We start from the raw sequence: 21,109 nt of genomic DNA on the forward strand, positions 1-21,109 counted from the left end.
TTTATTGAGCACTTCCTATCACGACCACCACCACCACCGTCATGACTAACATTTACTGAGCCCCTACTATGTGTTACACACCTTATAAAGTGTTGTCAGACAATATCGTGACCGAGTTTATGAGGTAGATACTGTCAGTATACCCATCTTACAGATAAGGAAACTGAATAATGGAATGAGTTAAGTAATTTAGTCAAGAACACACAGTTATTAAAAGATAAAACAAGGATTTGAACCCAAGCAGTCTATCATACTTACCTGTTATCAGGGGGCATCCATGGAACAGTAATATACGTATCTGAGGACAGCAAGTAAGGACGGCTTCTACAGCCTCATCAGTCAGATTTCTACAATGTCCCATGTGAATCTCCTATTTAAAAAACAAAAGATAATCAAAAGAAAAAATACGTCTATAATAACAGTATGAAAATGCGTAGGAAATACTCTGATACAAAAAGAACCAAGTATCTACTTGCAAGAAAAACTCTTTAGAAAAGACCAATGTAAGTCTGCAGTAATTTGGAAGTAATAGCAGCTTTATAAGTTAAATGTCCAACCAGTCTATAAAGCACTGCAGATGTGAATTTCACTGTATGTAAATTATACCTCAATAAAGCTTGAAAACTTTAAAAACATTTTGGAAAAAAAATTTAAAAATCATTAAAAAGTGAAACTGTAAAAGAACACACACATTATAAAACTACTCGTAAAAATTTAAATGTTATCTTGTATATATATACATATATACATATATACACATATATAGAGAGAGAGAAAGAAGAGAGAGAGAGAGAGAGAGAGAGAGAGAGACAGACAGACAGACAGACAGACTGATGAAGTACCTCAACATGCAAGGAAAGATACATAGGTATCTTTAGAATAGTGGTTACCTCTGAAGGAAGAAACAGGATAAATGAGGAAGGAGTTTAGATATGCCATATAATTTAAAAAGAACTGAAGTAAATGTAGAAAATGTTAAAATTCAACTGGTTTGTTCACAAGTCTCTGTTACATTACTTTCTATACTTTTCTGTATGTTTGAAATACATATCCCTTGTTTGATGTTCTAATTTGGAACCATTTTACATTGCTGGTAAGAATGTAAAATGGTACAGCTGAGTGGGAACAGTTTGGTGGTTCTTAAACAATTAAACATAGAATTACCACATGCTCTAGCTATGTGACTTCTAGGTATATACTCAAAAGAATTGAAAACAGGGACTCAAACAAGTATTTGTACACCTATGTTCACAGCAGCAGTATTCGTAATAGCCAAAAAAATGGAAACAAATATCACTGGATAAATGGATAAACAAAATGTGATTAGAATAGGCAAATTCACAGAGACTGAAAGTAGACTAGAGGTTGCCAGAGGCTTAGGGGTGTGAGGGAGTAATGGGAAGTTACTGTTTAATGAATAAAAAGTTTCACATGGAACATGTGACCTTCCTGTAGCCAAATCTATCTGTAAGGTTCCCCAACGCACAAAGGAATACCCATAAATACAATCTAGACTTACTTATAATTTATCTGTTTTGAAAATATAAATGGTTCAGGTAGAATCTTGGGTTTTGTCCCTTTAAAGAGTTTCAATTTGAGATGATGATAAAGTTCTAGAGATGGATAATAGTGATGGCTGCACAACAATGTAAATATACTTAATTCCACTGAATTGTATATTTAAAATGGTTGAAATGGTAAATTTAATGAAAGCATTCAAATAAACCAAACTTGCTTTGGTTAGAAAAGAAAAAACATTTTAACAATTCTGGAAGTAAGACTCATCTAATAGTTTATGTATATTTATGGTAGATGTATTTCTTTTCTCCTGAAAGTTGATATTAAGTTGGTATATATATTATAATCAATTATATCTTAGAAATAAAGGAAACCTGAGTTTCCTTCATAAAAACTGAGGCGAAAAGTATCCTATGTTATAAAAACACAAAGGCATCCTCTGCTATAAATTGGCAAAGGCTACAGACAAAGAAATACAATTTGGGAACAACAGATGCAAGGAACAGTGTTTGACTCAGGTGTGACAAGGAGGTCAAGAAAAGAAAAAAAAAAAAACAACCCTGTGCCTCAATTCAGCTTAGGCAAGCTACCTAACAATGGAAGATAAGCAGGTCAGAGCAAAAGTGCTGTGGGAAATTTTCGGCCACCCGCACATATCTTCCGTTAAAAACATGTACCCAGTTAAGCTTACCCCAAAACTGGATATCCTGTTGCTGCAGCAAAGATAAGCAGAACATCCCCTTAAGGAAAACCTACCCCTGGGAACATCCCCTTACCCCTGGGAACATCCCCTTAAGGAAATCTACCCCTGAGAACAGCCCCTTAAAAAAAAACACACAGCACCCCTTTTTGTCTCCAAGACACATAAAAAGGGATGGGAAACAGTGCTCAGGGCTCTCGCTCACTGCTATGTCAGTGGAGGCTTGAGCCCAGATTCGAATCTGTAATAAAGGCCTTGTTAATTTGTCCAATTCGGCTCCGTGGTCATTTCTTGGGGACTCGCTCCGTAACATCAGGTTCCATTTAAAATATATTAAATTAAGGCATAAAAAAAAAAAGAATGAAAATACTCAATTCTGGCAAACTGGCATCCCAGCAAAAGTTGTGAATTTACAATATAATATTAATGGGAATAATTTAGCAACATGAATTTAGGACTACTAAAAAATTATTCGTATCTATGGATCCACTTGTTCCATTTTTAGGAGTTTGTTATAGCAATAGAAGAAAAAAATGATATGTGATATGCTCCAACGTGATTATTTCTCCAAGCTAAAAACTGTAAATAATCTGAATTACCAACAACAGTAAAATTATTAAAGAATCATATGGACATATTTTGTTCTGATATACCAGTGCCTACAACATTGCAGGTATTATTAAACTTTTAATCATGAAGATTATAGAAAATTATACAATGACTAATGTAAGAATATGAGAACATTTATTGAGGTACATGTGTCTACAACTGCTGTAAAACCTGGGGGTAAAATGATGAACAAAATGGTTCCCGTTCACTGCGAACTCAGATCAACAGAGATTTCAGAAACAATCATAACAGTCAATAAACGCCATAACATAAATCGGTACTAAGTATTTGTCAGTCTTAGAAGATGTGCTTAAACTTTTAATCAAATTTATTTTCAAGTCATAAATAACAGCATAGAACAAATTAAAAGCAACAGATTAAAACAGGGCATCTAATAAAAGGTAGGCATACATATCACCCACAAGAGAAGAATCAGTTAAAAAGACGGAAAACTTTGTATTCCAATTTCAGTTAGAAATTGTCACAAAGATGCTCTGAGCCAGAGGTTAAAATATATTCACTCTATGTACTTTGTTGAAGGAAGGAATGAAGTTCTAACAAATTTTAGAAAGATTTCCATGAAAATGTTTTGGCACTTAACAGAAATAAGCTTTGATGAAAAATTCAATGAAAGGATACTACAGTCATCAACACTTACTGAAAGGATGGAAAAGGGGCCACAGGTTAAACCTGACAAGCTCAGGAGACTAAAAATAACCACATAAGATGGCATGAACATATAGAAAAAAAAAATCATAACTAAGTTGAGCCATGGCCAGAAGTCACATTTTTAGCCTGAAGCTTCCTTCATAAAGTCAGTCTTCACCTTAAGTGAGCCTATCTATTGTCTTTTTGCACCTAAAATGGCATCCTTGGAATGTCAGTAATCCTTTTTTCCAGACCTGAGCAGTAAAGGACAGAATCCCTCATTATTATTCTTGTCCCTTGATTAACATCTCTATATTAACTATCCTATACCCTCCTGTGTGAAAGTACAGTACCTGTCTCTCCAATTTACTTTTATCCAATCCCAGAGATTTCCCTGCTTTGCTTTCTCCCACCCCAGCAATCTACCACCAATGGATTTCTTGTAATCCTCCTCCTTTGATTCTATGTATAAAATAAACTGCAAACCGCCATTCTGAGAAGCATTTTCTCAATCTTTTGAGATTTTGCTTTCCGGCAATAGTCATCTGTTTGGCTCAAATAAACTCTTATAAGCTTTCTCTTAGGCTGGATGTTTTTCGTCAACATTGGCTACTGGATTTTTTCCTAAGTCTGCTTAGGTTGGTGCTCCAATTTCATAATGGTAAAGTAAATATGTTAAGTATATTTCCTATCACTGCATGACAACAAATTTCCTGGTGGTTTAATTAGAAAGTGATACACTGGGTTAACAGTTTGAGAACTTTATTAAAAATGATGGTGACTATAGGATAATGCTGTTCTAAGAATTAAATAACCTAATGAATGTAAGGTAGTAGCATAGAGGCTAGAATACAGTAAGTGCTCAACAAATGGTAGTATTTAAAATAGTAAAAATAATGGCAGAGTTTATTGCCCCTACATTTGCATGTGATTTGGAATTTGGGACTCGGTATAAGAAAAACAAGGTCATTTCTTCATTAACAGATTTTAAAAAATATATATATGCTATTTTATACACACATACATATAAGTAGGATGCAGATATATATAAATATCACAAAAAAATAATCTCTTTGGGCAATAAGTCAAAAAGAAATATTTGGCAAAAACATGGTACTGGCATTCTATTGCAATAGTTACGTTGACGAGAAAACATCCAGCCTAAGAGAAAGCTTATAGGAGTTTATTTGAGCCAAACTGATGACAACTGTAGGGAAGCAAAATCTCAACGGATTGAGAAAATGCTCCGCAAAATGGAGGTTTGCAGCTTATTTTATATGTAGAATCAAAGGAGGAGGGTTACAGGAAATACACTGGTGGTAGATTAAGGGGGTGGGAGAAAGCAAAGCAGGGACATCTCTAGGATTGGATATAAAAGTAAACGGAAGACAGGTACTTCTTTCACATAGGTGGGTACAGGATAGTTAATAGTTTACTTTTTGCAGCACAGAGATGGTAATCAGGGGAATAATAATAATAATGAGGGATTCTGTAGTTTCCTGTTCGGGTCAGGCAAAAGGGATTACTGACATTCCAAGGGCATATTATCCTAGATGCAAAAAGACAATAAACAGGCTCACTTAAGGTGAAGGCTGACCTTTGTTAAGGAAGCCACAGGCTAGATGTGACTTCCTGCCATGGCCCACCTTAGTTAGTTACTAACTGAGTTACTAACTTAGTTACTAACATTTATAATTCATTTATAGTCTGCTTACTTCCAAAAAGGATTTGATGTGGCTTATTGTTGACAAGCACAGCTATATTAAATAAGAGTTAAAAAAAAAAAGAAACCCACTATAAACTGGGAAAGGAAGAACCCCAAATCCTAGGCTAAGAGGCTTCTTAATATATCTAGAAAAAAGTTATTATAGGTATCACATCAGTCACTGAATCCAAAAGCTGAATACTAATTTAAGGTCTTTTTAACTGGCTGTACAATGTGGCTATTGGGGAAAAAATAACCTTTCCTCTATCCTCTTAGGTTCTATCTTTGGAAGTCTGCAAATTAAACTGGCAAAAAACACATTAGCAAGAAAAAAAAAGTTTACTCACGTTTGCGCTCACAGAGAAAGTGGCTCCAAAAAAATGGCTAGAATTTAAAGTTTATATCTTATATCTTAATAGAGGAAACGGAGGCAGAGAAAGGACACTTACAGAAAAACAAATGACATTAAAAAAGTAGATGGGAGGCATGATAGTCTCGTGACAATGTTTGTTTATGCAAGTTCTCATCTGACTCCTCCAGTGATAGGAGTGACCTTCACTGGTTGGGAAATCTTCTTTGAAAGGGGTTTGATGGCAGGTGAACCCTTTTGGAAGGCTTTGCTTTTAGGCTGGTGGCTGGGGGGGTTCAGACAAAGTCTCCTTTTGCTGGCGGGGTTCAGACAAAGTCTCCTTTTGCATGGGTTGATTTTCAAACATCTTCAGCTCAAAATATCTTTTATGTCACGGTAGTAGCCTTTTCTGGATCACTTCATGGATCCAGAAAAATATAACGGCAAGAGAATAACTAGACCTATCAGTTAGACATGAAAATTCTAAAGAACACTGCTTTACACTGACAACTTTTCACAATCTTCATCCAAAATAAGGTTATCCTTAAATGTGTTACAAGCTAAAACTTTTGGAAAATAAGAACTTTCATTGGAAGGAAGATGGATTTTTATTTTAAAGCATACTTTATCTCCTTCTTTATCAATTTTTCTTTACTCTGGAAATAAAGAGGTAGAGACCAAAAACAAAAAAAAAGTCCATGAAAATACCTAATTGATAATAAGGCATTGGTTGTCTGCTAGGTCTAAAAAAATAATTCTGAGGATATAATATAGAAATTCAGTTAACAACATCTTTATAGATATTTTAAAATTACCTCTAATTTCTTGGCACAAGGTCCACTAACAAGTGCAACCACTCCATTGTCAGATACCTAAGCAAAAAGAAAAAGCAACACAGCACGTAAATGGAGATGATGGAAGTAACATTTTCTAAAAATCATTACTCATTTAGATATAGTTTTATTGCCTCCCATTCAGCAAATATGTATTTTAGCCGCACATACCTTCCACCCTTACATAAAATAATTGAGCAGAATGTGCCAAATTATATTGCAATTACTAACTACCAAAGCATGAAATGGTCAACAATTTCACAACAACAAAAATAATTATGTTCTTCTAATGAGTCATTGGAAATACATTGGGCAAACACAGTCTCCGTATTTCAAATCTGTATTTCATTTACCTGAGTAGCTGAAAAATCAACAGACTGCAAAAATAAGCAGTTTTCTCCTAATGCATGTAAGGACACATCAGTAATCCCTAAGCAGCCACCTAAATCAATGATCTTGAGCAGCCTGCAATTGCGGGCGAGAGCAAGGACTCCTTCATCAGTGAGGTTGCAACATCTTTTCAACGAAGCTTCATGCAGATAGGAACAAGATGAAGCCACAGCTTTTATTCCTGGGGAAAACACAATTATGTATCAATGAGGTATATATGTACATATATGAGAAATGTGACTGATTTGCTTTTTAGCAATGACCAGATACATCCCCTTCCATGATAGCCTTTTTCGAACTAGTCCATCTCTGAAGATATGCTTATTTTCCAGTGATGCTATCATTATTTATAATCCTTTGGAATGTTTCAGGAATTCTCTACACAGTCTGTAGTATAGTCTCCAGAATATCTGCAATTAACGGTGAGCCATTATTGTTTGTAGATAGAGAGCAGATTTGCTTTTAGGAAGTAGCTGAATCATTCAGAATCAAATTAGGTAACTTACTAGTAAATGATTCTCCTTTGTCACAACAAAATGTTTTAAAATAATAAAGTTAATTTTCTTGTGGACTCTGAAGAGAAAGCCAAGTTAAATTGCCCAAATGTTTTAAGTAATTGTTTCCATGTTTATCCTTAGGAATCATACCTGTGTCTATACACTGTCTATTCCCCCTTCGACTCTGCCCTTTTCTTAAGACCATGGTCCTTCTCTGTTACCCTGGATCAATCTTACTGCAGGTCAAGAAAAGGGAAGTCCTTAAATCCAATTAAACTGAGGCAAATGCACATTGGAGACTGGTACGTGATAATGTGCCAATTAAATAAAAGAATGCTTAGGTGATCCAGGGCCCCTCAGTCATGGACAAACATTATAGCGTTGTGAAAAGATAATTTTATGGGCAAAATACACAAAAGGGAAGATGGTAAATTTATGTGTAGGTCGTTTTTCTTGCTTTCCATATCTTAAGAAAGAACTTTTATTTTACTCATTATTGTCCAGCATGATGGTTCTTTTTAGTGAGTCATTATTTGTGTAAACATCTAAAAACTTAAGCATCTTGGTGTGAGGACCAAAGTGGAGTGGAGGCTGGGGGTGGAGGGGAGGGAAGGCAGGGAAGAGGGCCTGGCAGGGGTCAAAAAAAAAACAACACAACTTATGCTTCTTTGCAGTATCATAAATATCCTAACTTGCTAACCAAGATGACTGCAAAATATAGCCAGCTACTCCCAAAACTTTCCAGAAATTTAGTTAAGTAAGTCCCTCTTTCTTATACTGAAGAAAAAGGTAAACACAAAAAATAAGAAACCCTATTTTGAAAAAAAAAGGTGAAAATTCACTAATTCACATAATAGTGACACTGAAAAATGCAATTGTCTGGCTATAAAAACCTATGAATTGTACACACTGATAGAAAGTTTAATCTGATCATTTAATTTTCTGTCGCAACAGTGCATCAAAAAAGCCTTAACAAAGTATGAACTGGTCATTTCTTGTTGCATTATAAAAGGCAAAACATTTAAAATACAGAGGTATCCATCCATGCTTATTTTAAATGTTTAAACTACAAGGTACTGACCTACCCAGTGTATTTCTTAACTTCCAACCGTTTATAAGCAAGAATTCTAATTTAGATTCTTTATTTTATTTTTACTGATACAGTTTCTATTTCTTTGATATCTTCATATTCTCTTTTGCCATATTTTCCCCTTTTTTGCTCCAAAATTATATCAGATGGTGAATAGTAATCTACCAATTCATTCAGGATTAAACATACCTTTTGTAGTTATGGAAATTCTGTTTTCTTTTGAGGAATTTAAATTTAATTTCTTGAGTTTTCTGCAGTTACACAGGTGCAGGAGAGCGGTATCTGAAATATCACAGCTCCGTAGATCTAGAGTTTGGACTTCAGGATGTAAAATCTGTAATACATACACGATTTTCAAAAATTAATTTTCCTTATAAATATAAGTGTTTATTCCACATTCAGTGTTTTGGTGGTCATAACAGACAAATGGTGGATGGAAAATGCAGCAAAGAACACAGAAACATGTCTGTGTGGAGAATGACACATAAGGCAGGAAAAAGCCAAGCTACTTCCACCTGGAGGAGCAGCTTTTACTGCCCCCAAAGTCTTTACTGGAACACATAGCACTGTTGAGAACAAATGGCTGGTATAGACTGAGACCTCAGAAGCAGAATCAAGGTGGTGGGGGAGCTTATCCTCTTCCAGTAGTTCTGTTTACTATTAAAGATTCTAGCTACGTGCATCTTTGCTCAGCAGGAATGAGTCTTTAATCTCTTATACAACAAATGCTTTTAAGATACTAGTATTGCTTATCTAGAGCATTTACCTCCTTTATTCTTATTTTGGGGAGCTGGTACAAACAAACAGTATTACTGAATCTTTACTTGAGGGCAACAAATACCAGATCAATTTCAAAGCCTTCTGAGTTCTTTCTGGGGGTATTTTTCTTTTCTTTTACTTATTTTTTTCCAAAATAGAAATGGCTTGACTTTTCTGAATATAAAAGTAAAACTCTATTATTATTGCAAAACATTCAAACAGAAAAATGATAAAAATAATGATTTCTATTTATTGGGCACTTAACCCTGAAAGGTATTAAGTGTTAATGTACATTATATCATTTAATATTCTTTCTCTCTCTCTCCACCCCTCTCCCTCTCCCTCTTCCTCCCTTCCTCCCTCCCTCCCTCCCTCCCTCTCTCCCTTCTTCCCTCCCTCCCTCTCTCTCTCATCCACGTAGTCCTGAGAGATTGGTCATTGCCATTTTATAAATGAGGGATTGAGGCACCCAGAGCTTAAACAGCAACACAAAGTACACCACCAAAAAAGGAGCAGAACTAGGATCAGAAACCAGGTCTTTTTAATTCCAAAGGCCATACGCTTTTAACTATTATAACTAAAATTATCCGTAATACCAACACGCAAAGAAAAACATTAGTTTTGAAGTTTTTTGAGGTTTTAAAAAAAAACCCTTTGAAAAGGGATCAGATCATATATACTTGTCAGATAAGCACTTTTTACAAAAATAATTGTGGTTGCATACTATTCCATTTTATGCATGCACCATAACTTATTAAATGCGTACTACACTGGCAAACATTTAAGTTGAACATTTAGGCTGATTTAGGAGGCAATATAGTATAGTGATTAAAAACAAGTATTCTGGAGGCAGAGGCCTGACTTTGAAGCTTGAGTGTCATCAAGATCTTTTTCTTTTTTGTGCCTCACTATCCTCATTATTAAAATGGGGATAATATTTTGTGAGAAATAAAGGTGCCTCACTTATTATATGCTATATATAACTGTCAAGTATTTCTATTATCATAAATGACATTACGATGAGCATACTTATACTTTTGTACTTTCCTGAATTATTTTCTTGAGGTTAATACCAGTATAAATAGTAATTACATGAAGTGATGGAGATGCTAACTAACCCTATTGTGCTAATCACTTCACTATACATGTATCAAAACATCACGTGTGTTTTACAATTTAAACTTATACAATGTTATACGTCAAATATATCTCTATAAAACTGGAAAAAAATACCAGAAGTAAAATTGCTGAACCAATGTTATACAAAATTTTAGGACTTTTGACAGTTAATGCCAAATTGTCCTCCTAAAAGGTTTATCAATTTCCATTCTCATCAGCAGTGAATAAAAGTGACGACTCCCCACACTACTACCAATACTGATTTTTTTTTAAGTCTCTGCCAAACTAAAGGACAAACTATGACTTTTATTTCTAATGAGGTTAAATGTCCCTTTATACGTTATTGGTGATTTATGTTTCTTTCCTTTGAGTATTTCTTTTTTTTTTTTTTTTATATGTAGAACATTTTTATTCCTAATTTATATTTTCAAGATATTTGACAATGTACAAAGAATACCCAGTTCTAGGTGGTGACTTTTGTATATGATTTATTTACAAAATTTCACCACATAATAGTAACTACCTTTAAAAAAAAATCAGTTATTGGTCCTATAAAGGCCATTAGGATAAACTGTTAAGCTTACAAAAGTTGCCTTAATACTACTGTTCTCAGGCATATTATTGTTAAATAAAATTTGATTCCAAAGCCCACATGTAGTTAGTTTCTAGGTCTGATTATACAGTCTTTTGAAGCACCATCTGATTAGATTGACGGGGGACAGTGGAGGACTCAAGCAGTCCTATCAACCTCTATAAGAGGTGTACATTAGCCTACTGGTTACATCCTTCTAGCTGTACCGCCATTTATTTATAATGGGAACACTCGGTCGCCCCATTATGCTAAAATATGGTTCCTTTGGAAAAAACAAAGCATTCTCAAGACCAGCTAGACTGGTCAGCAGGGTGAGTAGAAAGTGAGTGTCAGTACTGAAAAATGATTTCATTTCTTTGAACTTTTTCCTTTTCCTTTTCTGGACTCCTTATCTTTTTCGGATTTTGAAGGCTTTGAAGATTTTGTCTTTTTCTTGATCATAGCATCGGTTTCCATAGCGTCTTGATCTTTCTCATCAGATTGAGAGTCATCTTCATTTAATTCTTCGTTATATTCAGAATTCAATGATGGGCCTGTGCTGTGTCTGGATGTCTTTACTGCCTGAAGTGAATATGGAGTAAGGTGGACTTCCTTATTGTAAGCTCTTGTAAAGGCTGCTTTCACCTTGGGATCCAGCTTGGAGAAGGGACTGGGTTTGCCTCCCCAGCTGCTAATTTCCATGATATTCCTTTGAGTATTTCTTGATTCTTCTATTTTAGTATTTGTTTTGATTTTTCTTATTGGTTTGTGGAGATTCTTCAAATTGTCAAGAGAAAAAATCTGTAGAATTTCATACGTATTACAAATATTTTTCCTGGTTTGCTACTTGACTTTGCTTCTTTCTTTTTCTTCTTGCCAAAAAGCAGCTCGTTTTGATGTAATCAAATACACCAATCTTTTTTCTTCTTGGTTTCTAACTTTGGTGTCAATTAATTTTGACCAAGAACTGCTAACAGAAGCTTTATTGGCAGTCCTTATAATTCTGGAGCTACAAACTTGGGTAGAAACCCAAGTCTGTTCCAAGGGGAAAAGAGACAGGAGTTTATAAAGACAGAAAAAAAGGGGCTTCCAAAGGGGTCACACAAGTTGTTTTGAAAGAGCTGTGACTGGTGTTGGCAAGCCGACTTACACTGTGCTACACATGAGTGTTGCTTATGTCTACAGCTAAGTGAAAAATGTATTTCTTAATAGAAAGTTCAGTGATACAGAGCCAATTCCAGGAACTGTATCAAGATGTTGCCATTGTGGTTTAGTCCAGTTCAAAAGTTCAGTTTCACATGGAGGGGGTGTGTTACCTCAGCTTCCTAGACGCCTTCTGCCTCTATTGTAGATGGCTCTCTTGACAGTATCAACTCCATTTTGCTGTTTTTCTTTCAGAGTTCCCCGTTTTGATCAAGATTATTTCCTTAGAAAGCTCTGATGATCAATCCTTAGGAAGCATCCCTGGACCATCAATGAAAAAGCAACCTTGATCCCCATCACCAGGCAGGCTCACTGCTGGTATGCCATGTCCCACACAGGAGAGAAAGCAGTTTTCTGAGTGTATAATAGGAGAGTTTATGGCAACACTTGAGCAACAAGGAGGCTGGTCGGAAGCAGAGTTAAGTCACATATTCCTCAGATCAAAAGTTCTTTTGTAGAGGTGGTCTCAGTCGCATTTACTCACTGTAACATCTGGGCACTGGGCTACCATTAGTCTGGTAGTGGCTATTAGTTGTTGGTCAAAGTACCTGGCAAGACAGCTAATTAAGGTGCCAGATAGTATAATCACAAAAACCAAGAAGATCACAGCCTGTAATATACGTCAAAGCCAGGTTCCTATTCCTGTAGGCAGTCAGCTAAATAAGTCTTATCGAATCCCAATTTATAGGATTATGTTCTGCCTATTCAAGGATTTTATATTTTATTTCAGAACCTCAAACTGTTGTATCAGTTTACCTGAGATGTTGACATAGAAACAGCATTCCTCTCCCAATAGCACATGAGTACGCTTTGTTGGGTGGCTAACACATCTAGAGCTCTGGATTTGTACTACTATCTCAGCCAGACTGTCAGTCATTTCTTGTTCTTCAAGGGCAGTTACAGTAGCATTCTATGATTATGCTACAAGAACAGAAAAGATTTCTGATAGACTTTTCTAATTCAGCTACTCCAAGCCAAGGAAGGAAAGCTCTAGCGAAGGCATATCCAAAACCTTGCTTATCTATTATGGGGTTTCAGGTGGAAAGCAGACTGAAAAAACCATGACCTGAAATCCCAATTCTGTTTGGTTTGTTTTGAAGCTTATACACAAACGGGCATGGATTGGGGATAATGATAGAGGATAGGAGAGTCTTTCTGGTTACAGCATCAGGTATTAACATAACAATACCATATCCATTTTACCATTGTGTTGGCAGGGTGACATATATTTGGGTCCCGCATAAGAAGAAATACCCAGTGCCCTCAAGTGAAAGCATATAATTAGGCTGTTCAACCCAGACTCTGGGGGAAGTATTAAGTCCTATTTCTGAGGCAGGGATTCATGTCCCCCATAGATTAGATGATCATAATAGTCATCAATGCAGAAGACATTAAAGTCATCATATGAATTAACATGAGAGTGATTAAAGGAGGACCTGAGGTTTCTATATATTTGGGTCAGAATTGAAAGATTAGCACAGGTTTAGTTGTTCCAAGTTTGGGGCCTGGTGTTCCTAAGAGATAAATTTCATTTATTTTCCACCAAACACCACATTTTTTATCTAGCCCCCAAGTAGTATTCAAGAGCAGGAAGACATCTTTTTAGGATTGAATGGTGTTATTTCCTGAATTTCGCCATACTAGACAGGCATTCTAAGAAGTAGGATTGTAGTCACTTAAGGCCCATCGAGCTGTGAACTCCTGGTCATCTGAATCATACAAAAGAGTGTAGTTATACATTTTTAAAGGGCCAAAACCCAAGATTCTGCATGAAATTTTGAAAAATTTATATTTTCAAAACAGATAAATTATAAGTAAGTCCAGATTGTATTTATGGGTATTCCCTTGTGGGTTGGGGGGATCATATGGATAGATTTGGCTACAGGAAGGTTGCATATTCCATATGTCCAGTTAGGTTTTGTAAGCTTTCAAGGCTTAGAGGCCAAGCCACTGATTCTGGTTCATCATGAGAATGGGTGCACATCAAACAGTCACTTAAGTTGTCACTGTTGGATACTGGTTGGACAGTGGGAGCAAAAGGATGTTGAAAGGTAAATAGGGTAGTCATTGCAGTAAGCAGACATAAGCATTGAGTATGTTCATCTTGAAATTAGACTAACAAGTGAAGACAAGGAACGTTGTTTTCTCAAGAGTTTTGTTCAGGCAAAAATTAAGTAACGATATCAATATAATCAGTAAATGAAACAAAGGTGTCAAAGGGAAGACCAAATGTAAGGGTTGCTGAGGGGACTCATGTATGACTGGCCTGGCCTGGTCCAGGTCCAGGGTCTTGAGAGAGCTGTCTACATCTGGTGTCATCTGCTTCAATCCTGGAATGAAAATTCTAGCGGTGGTCTTGAGTTGTTTAGATTTTCAGCTTAAGATCTAAATAGGCTGAGATGACCACTCAGGTGTGGGTGTCCTTTTTAAATGAGAGACATGAATCCACGAGTCAATACCCTTAAGTTTAGTGGCACAAGGATTAGCTGGTAATATGTGATATGGCCCTTTCCATTATGGATGAAGGGTATCTTTATGGAGATGGCATTTTCAACAGACATAATCTCTGGGTTGGAGATCATGATGTTGTCCATCTCCTGGGAGCACGCTATAGAAAGATTGTTCTGTGAGCTGTGAGTTAGTATTAAGTGCCTCTGTAAATTCTTTACAGTAGAGCAGGAGGTCTCCTTTCAGCAATGTAGGTTCATATATTCCTTGATCTAATCTCATGGGTCTTCCAATAATGATTTCAAAAGAGACAGTCTATGTTTGCTGAAGGGAGTAGATCTTAGGTTGAGGGATACCAAGGGAAGAGCTTTATTCCAAGGCAGGTTAAAAGTCTCTACAAGTTTTGCTATTTTGAGTTTTGATTATCCTATTAGTCCATTCTACAAAACCAGAAAACTGGAGATGATAAATGTATTGGAAATGTTGCAAAACCGGCCAGATCTTACAAACAGATTATATAATTTGTCCTTTGAAAGGAGTTCCTTGGTCTCTATGAAGCTCTGCAGAGATTCTCTAAGTAGAGATTTTTCCTAGTAGTTTACATACTGTTGAGACTGTGGCTCTGCAGCACGGGAATGCTTCCACCCAATGAGAAAACATACAAATTATTACTAACACGCATTTGTATCCTTGAGAAGGGCGCAACTAAATAAAGTCCATTTGCCACACCTCAAAGGGTCTAAAGAAAAGGAAGTTTCACAGAATTGCAGTTTCTGTTTAGATACCTTATTATATCCCTTTTTTGCTAGTTTTCAAAGAAAGTAGAAGTTATATTCAAGGGATGCTTCAGAGGCTGAGCAGAGAAGGAGGTCATCCACATTGAGTAAAAGGGTGGACTGGTAAGGGAACTATATATCTGCCTTTAAAATTTGGGAAAAGTACATCAGACTTTCAGTGCAGCTCAGGATTACTGTCCAAGTATATTGTCCTTCCCATGTGAAAGTACATAAAAATTAGCTTTCAAGATCAATAGGAATGCTAAAAACAAAACAAAACAAAACAAAAATACATTACAAAAGAGCTACAACCGAAAAGAATTTACTATTTGGTGGTATGGCTGAGAATCAGGTATGAGCGTTAGGTCCAACTGAGTGCCTAGGTGTGACTACATTATTTATGGCTCTTAGCTCTTGAACAAATCTCCAGGGTTATTACAAGGGCTCATGCAAGGAAAGATGAGGCCTTGTTTGAGATATACCTCAATGATAGTTCTGATTCCTTCAATGGCCTCTGCATTTAGAAGGTATTGATGGATGTTGGGCAGAGGTTTATTTTTGTCAATTTGAATTTTCATTGCTGGTGTGGAATGAATGCAACTGATGTTGGTGGCATTTTTTGACCAATGTTCATTTGAAATGGAATCAAAAAGAGGGTTTGGGTCAATTAAGGTGACTGAAAAAATTGGAATAGTTATGGATGAGTCCATAGATAAGTCTCTCTTGAAGGTCATTAGTTAAAAGCTCAAGATATAAGCATACTTCCCCTTTTGAGAGAAGAAAATACGGGTTTGTAAGCTTCAAGAAAGTCTCATTCTAGGAGATGAATAGGGGCAGAGAGAACTAAAAGAAATTGATGGGTTCCTTGAAAAGGTCTAAGTTGAAAAGGAATTGGAAGAAATCTGGAGATAGTCGTTTTGATTGGAAACTTCTACCATTTGTATGGTTTCAGTTCTCCAAGGAAGAAAAATGGATGCTGGTGGGGCTAACAACTGAGAAGGTGGATCCAACATTCACCAGGTCTCTAGCTTCCTCATTCCTAATAGATCAATTTTTCCTAAGGAATTAGTTAGGAGCATGGGAAGGCTCCCTTTTTGATCCTTGGAGCAACCTTATTACTAAGAAAACTTTGGTTTAATCCCTGAGGTGAAGTCACAAGGGGGCTGTTGACCTTGTAATTGCCTTTTGAGCTCTAAACAATCTTTTTTCCAATACCCAGGCTTTTCTGCAATAATTACAAACCCTTTTAAATGATGATTTGCCTTAGGGACCCTGAGAAGCAGATTTCGCCATCAATTGTTATAGATTGTTGGTTTATTCATTACTTGAATTGCTTGAATTTGGGCATTTAGGGCTTATGTAGCTTCCATTTTGGTATCTTTTTAGACAGCTCAGGAGAGTTGCTTGGCATAGTTTCCTAAATCATGGGTGTGGCATGGTGGCCCAAGGAAGTTGTCATTTTTTTACCCTGTTGTTCAAATTTGTCTTGCAGACCCTCAACAGAAGATGAATTAAAAAGTATTGAGGTGTCATCATTGACTTCATCTACACTGGAATACTGTTTAAAAACTTTTTCAAATCTATCATAGTAATCAAAAACAGTTTCGTGAGGTTTTTGAATATATTTTAGAATTTTCTGCCAATCAGTCACTCAAGGAAAGCCTCAGGTATCTTTTCATGAAGCAGTTTGGCCAACTTTGAGATCGAGTTCATGGCTTCTTGTCCTCAACAGAAGTTGTTAATAGAGTCTTTCCATCTCACCTTGTCTATCCATTCTCTAGCATGTCCTTCTCCTACTAGCATGTGGATAAGCTGATAGAGGTCAGAGAACCCTAGCTCATATGTTCGGATAGTGAACAGAAATACTCTAGCAAACCCAATGGGGTCCTCTTTGGAATTAGGGAAATATTTAGTAATGGCACCGAGTTCAGCTTTAGTCCATGGGATATAAGGAATAAGGAGCTCTCACCCTGGGCCAGACCCATTCAATGGCTTGAATTTAAATGGGGTGGTAAGAGTAGGGGGTGTCTAATGGAGCCTCAAGTTCATCATTATAAAAAAGAAGCTCAGTGAGTGAAGGATAAAGAGGGAGAGGAAAGATAGGAACCAAAGGAGCAGAAGGTGTAGATAAGGAGACATCGGAAGAACATTTAGAAGTTTTCTCAAATTTAGTAAGCCTCTGAGATAACTCGGAATTTGCTGTGATTAATTTAGAATTTGTGTTTTTGAATCACTTATAGGTTTGGAGGCCTCAAAATGTCAATGAAAATATGCTTCCTATAAGGTTGCTTAGTTTTGTAGCTTTTTTCCAATTGACTGTGGAGATAGACTAAATTAGGGATTTCAAAAGAGCCCCAAGTTGGCCAGTTGAACTGTAAACTGTCCTGGGTAATTATGGTCCAGCAAGACAGAAATTTGCAAGATGAGGAGGGCCTGTAATTTTTGTACATAGATTCAGCACAAGTTCCAGAAGGTGGCTGTTCAGCAGCCATCCCTTTAGAAAGTGAACTTCTCATTTTTCAAGAGTAATTACTTGCCACACAGGCGTTTTAAGTTCTGTAGACAAAAATGCTGGCAACAGAGGATGCCCAAATAGAGCCTGAACCTCAACCAAGGTGGGAGGTTCAGGTCCAGGAGGACTTACCACAATAATCCAGGACCACTGGGGAGATGACAGAGTGCAATGGACTCTTGTTGGTACCTTACTCAAATCAAGGGAGGTACCGGAAGTGGAGGCAAGTCACTCTGGATCCCACTTCTCTGACACCATGTTAGTCAATCAGTTTTGACCAAGAACTGCAAAGCAAACAGAAGCTTTATTTGGGGTCTTTAGGAATTGCAATTCTGGACACATAGATTTAGGTAGAAACCCAATTGTGTTTGGAGGGGAAAAGAAAGAGATTTTATGAAAACTGAAAAAGGGGTGCTTGCAAATGGTTTACATAAGTTGTTTTGAAAGAGCTGTGATTGGTGTTGGCAAGCCGACTTACAATGTGCTATATATATATATACATGATTGATTGCTTATATCTATTGCTAGGCAAAAAATTCATCTCTTAACAGAGTTCAGCGATGCAGAGCCAGTTCCAGGAACTGTATCAGGATGCAGCCATTTGTGGTTTAGTCCACATGAAAAATTCAGTTTCATATGGAGGGGATGTGTTAGCACAGCTTTCTAGAGGCTCCTGGATCCATTTTAGATTGCTTTCTTGACATTATCAACTTCATTTTGCTGTTTTTCTTTCACAGTGTCATGTCAAAAAAGGCCTTCTCCATTCAGAGACTATGAAAGGATTTAGGAAATATTACAAAAAGAGCTTTCCAAAGATGTGTAGCTTTGCAACAGATATTAATCTGGCTTTTTGAACAGTTTTCTAAGCAACACTCTTATAAGGATGGGGATTAGAGGGAGAGCACCAAGGAAAATCATACTTTTGTTTTTTTCTATTTCATTCACCTTCTTAGGCCATTTCTATTCTGGTAATATTAGGCTTAAATGAATATTAAAGATTGCCATAAAACAAAAATTTAAATCCCTGAAATACAGACTAAAAAGATAGAACAAAATGGAGAGAGTTGGAAAGGGAACTCACCAATTTTCTGTCATGTCAAAATGTTTCATCTGTTAGCCACGCATAAATTATACAGATCCACAGAATCATCAACAGTTTAAGAATCTGGAGATAGTATTCTACCTTCACAGAGCCAAGCAGACTACAACACTAAAATGTCTATGTTCAAATGCAAGCTAACATGAAGAAAATAAAGCATTAATGGCACATCAGGTTAATGTAGAAGAAACACTAAGACACCCTGAAGCACAATTACAAGGTAAAGTCACAGGGATACTCACATGCTGGAGTGCTATCATCAGAGTTTGCTTGCTTTTGATCACAGGCTTTGGACAGAATGCGTGTAAAGACATCAATTATACAATAGCTCCCGCCCCTTATGTGTGATTTCAGTTTTCAGTTTCAGGTACCTATGGTCAACCATGATTCCAAAGTATTAAATGGAAAATTCCAGAAATAAACAATTCATAAGTTTTAAATTGTGCACCTCTCTGAGTAGTATGAAGTCTCACACTGTCCTGCTCTGTCCTGCCCGGGATATGAATAATACCTTTGTCCAGTGTATCCACACTATATATGCGACCTGCCCATTAGTCACTTAGTAGCCATCTAAGTGATCAGATTACTGTAAGGTATTGCAGTGCTTGTGTTCAAGTAACCCTATTTTACTTAATAATGGCCCCAAAGCACAAGAACAGTGATGCTGATAATTCAGATATGCCAAAGAGAAGCCACAAAGTGCTTCCTTTAAGTGAAAAGGTATGTATGCATAGGAGAAACCACAGTATATATAGGGTTCAGTACTATCCATAGTTTCAGACATCCACTGGAGGTGTTAGAACATATCCCCCACAGATAAGGGGGGAACTACTACTGTAGTTCTAGTCTCGCCTGACAGTGATGATGGCTACAAACTCATTTTACAATTAAGAGAACTGAGGCTCAATGTCAGAAAGAACGGCAAAACTAGAATTTTAATACAGGTTCGGACCCTTGCTATATTTACTGCCTTCCAGAATAGCCAATTTTAGCTTAGTTGTAGAGAAGGGAAGTAAGTATAAATTAACAGAAGTGTGAGGAAGCTAGAAAAAGAATGAGAAGAGTTTAAAAGAGTGATTTTCAACTGCTAATTGTCATCCATGAATGGATAAAATCAATTTATTAGGCTGTGATCAACATTTTTAAAGGAAGATATAACAGAATAAAATAGAGAATATCAAAGTGTATTGCACACAAAACAGTGAGTCCTCAATGTCATCAACAGGTTCTGTGACTTTAAGCCAAACAACATATAATGAAACCAATTTTACCACAGGCTAATTGATATAAACTCGAGTTAGTTCCTATGGCACCTCATCAACATTATAACACAATGACGTCATTCAAGGACCTGCTGTATTGTTACACTTAAGTGTGCTTTGTGTACTAGAGTCCTGATGTAATCAATATTTCTTATTGTGGGTCTTTTTTATTTTTTTGCCATTTGTTTATTCACCCTGCGTGTTCATTTTAATTTTTTCCAGTTTTATTGGGGTATAATTGATCAAAAAGTTTAAAACTTTTTGAAAATATGGCGATCAAGGGGACTGGTACTATGAAGACAAGGGAAGTAAATGAAAGAATTGTAGGAGAGTTTTTAGGAATTACTACACATGAACATTTTGGTTATCTGGAGAAATAAAAAACTCTGATGCTTTATTATATTTTAAAATTATTACTAATCCTACTATATACAATTGCTCCAGAAATCTGAAACCATATCCAAACAGTAAAATATGCTTGCTTTACAGTTGTACATACTCTTACCTCACTTATGTTTGAATCTGTTATCTGCCCCTGCAGGCTCATTATTTTAATCAGTCTATCTTTTATGTTGGGAGGCAAAGGCTTAATGTCTGTGACATATCTGGAAATATTCTTCATGAAGCACCAAAGGCATCTGAAATACAAATACGATATAGTAAATGATATTGTACCAGTACTGATTCTTAATATTTGTTTAATGCTGTTTGTTAGTACTTAGTCCTTTCATAAAGAGGATGTACATTTATATTAATATTTATAACTTACGCTTTGTAAGATTCAAAGGCTTAGTCTGGACTCAGTTATTTACTCAGCTCTTCCTCTTAGAAGAGTGAGTTTTAACTGCTGTGATTTTTAACTTTTTTTCTCAGCATACCTTGTTTACTCAAAGGCATTCTAAATGACCAAAAAAAGTGTTTTTTCTAAGTCAGTCTCTATTTCCTAAGACACAAGATTTCAGTCATATATTCCTAAATAAACATTAAACTAGGGACTACTCATTGACAAGTTTTATCTGTT

The 21,109-nt window shown here is 36.3% G+C and overlaps 1 protein-coding gene across 5 annotated transcripts in view; it reads right to left on the reverse strand.

Moving 5' to 3' along the window:
- AMN1 (antagonist of mitotic exit network 1 homolog) overlaps window positions 1-21,109 on the reverse strand; it is a 50,168-nt gene that overhangs the window by 15,660 nt on the left and 13,399 nt on the right. For all 5 annotated transcript variants that reach the window (XM_081059821.1, XM_081059822.1, XM_081059824.1 and 2 more), the window contains 5 exons: window positions 20,594-20,726; window positions 8,529-8,673; window positions 6,716-6,933; window positions 6,345-6,401; window positions 259-370 (listed from right to left, as the gene is read on the reverse strand). In XM_081059821.1, coding sequence (XP_080915947.1) covers window positions 259-370; window positions 6,345-6,401; window positions 6,716-6,933; window positions 8,529-8,673; window positions 20,594-20,726 — 665 coding nt within the window. The remainder of the gene's footprint in view (window positions 1-258; window positions 371-6,344; window positions 6,402-6,715; window positions 6,934-8,528; window positions 8,674-20,593; window positions 20,727-21,109) is intronic.

This window comes from Rhinolophus hipposideros (genome assembly GCF_964194185.1).
Source record: "Rhinolophus hipposideros genome assembly, chromosome: 9".
In the NCBI taxonomy this organism is placed as follows: domain Eukaryota; kingdom Metazoa; phylum Chordata; class Mammalia; order Chiroptera; family Rhinolophidae; genus Rhinolophus; species Rhinolophus hipposideros.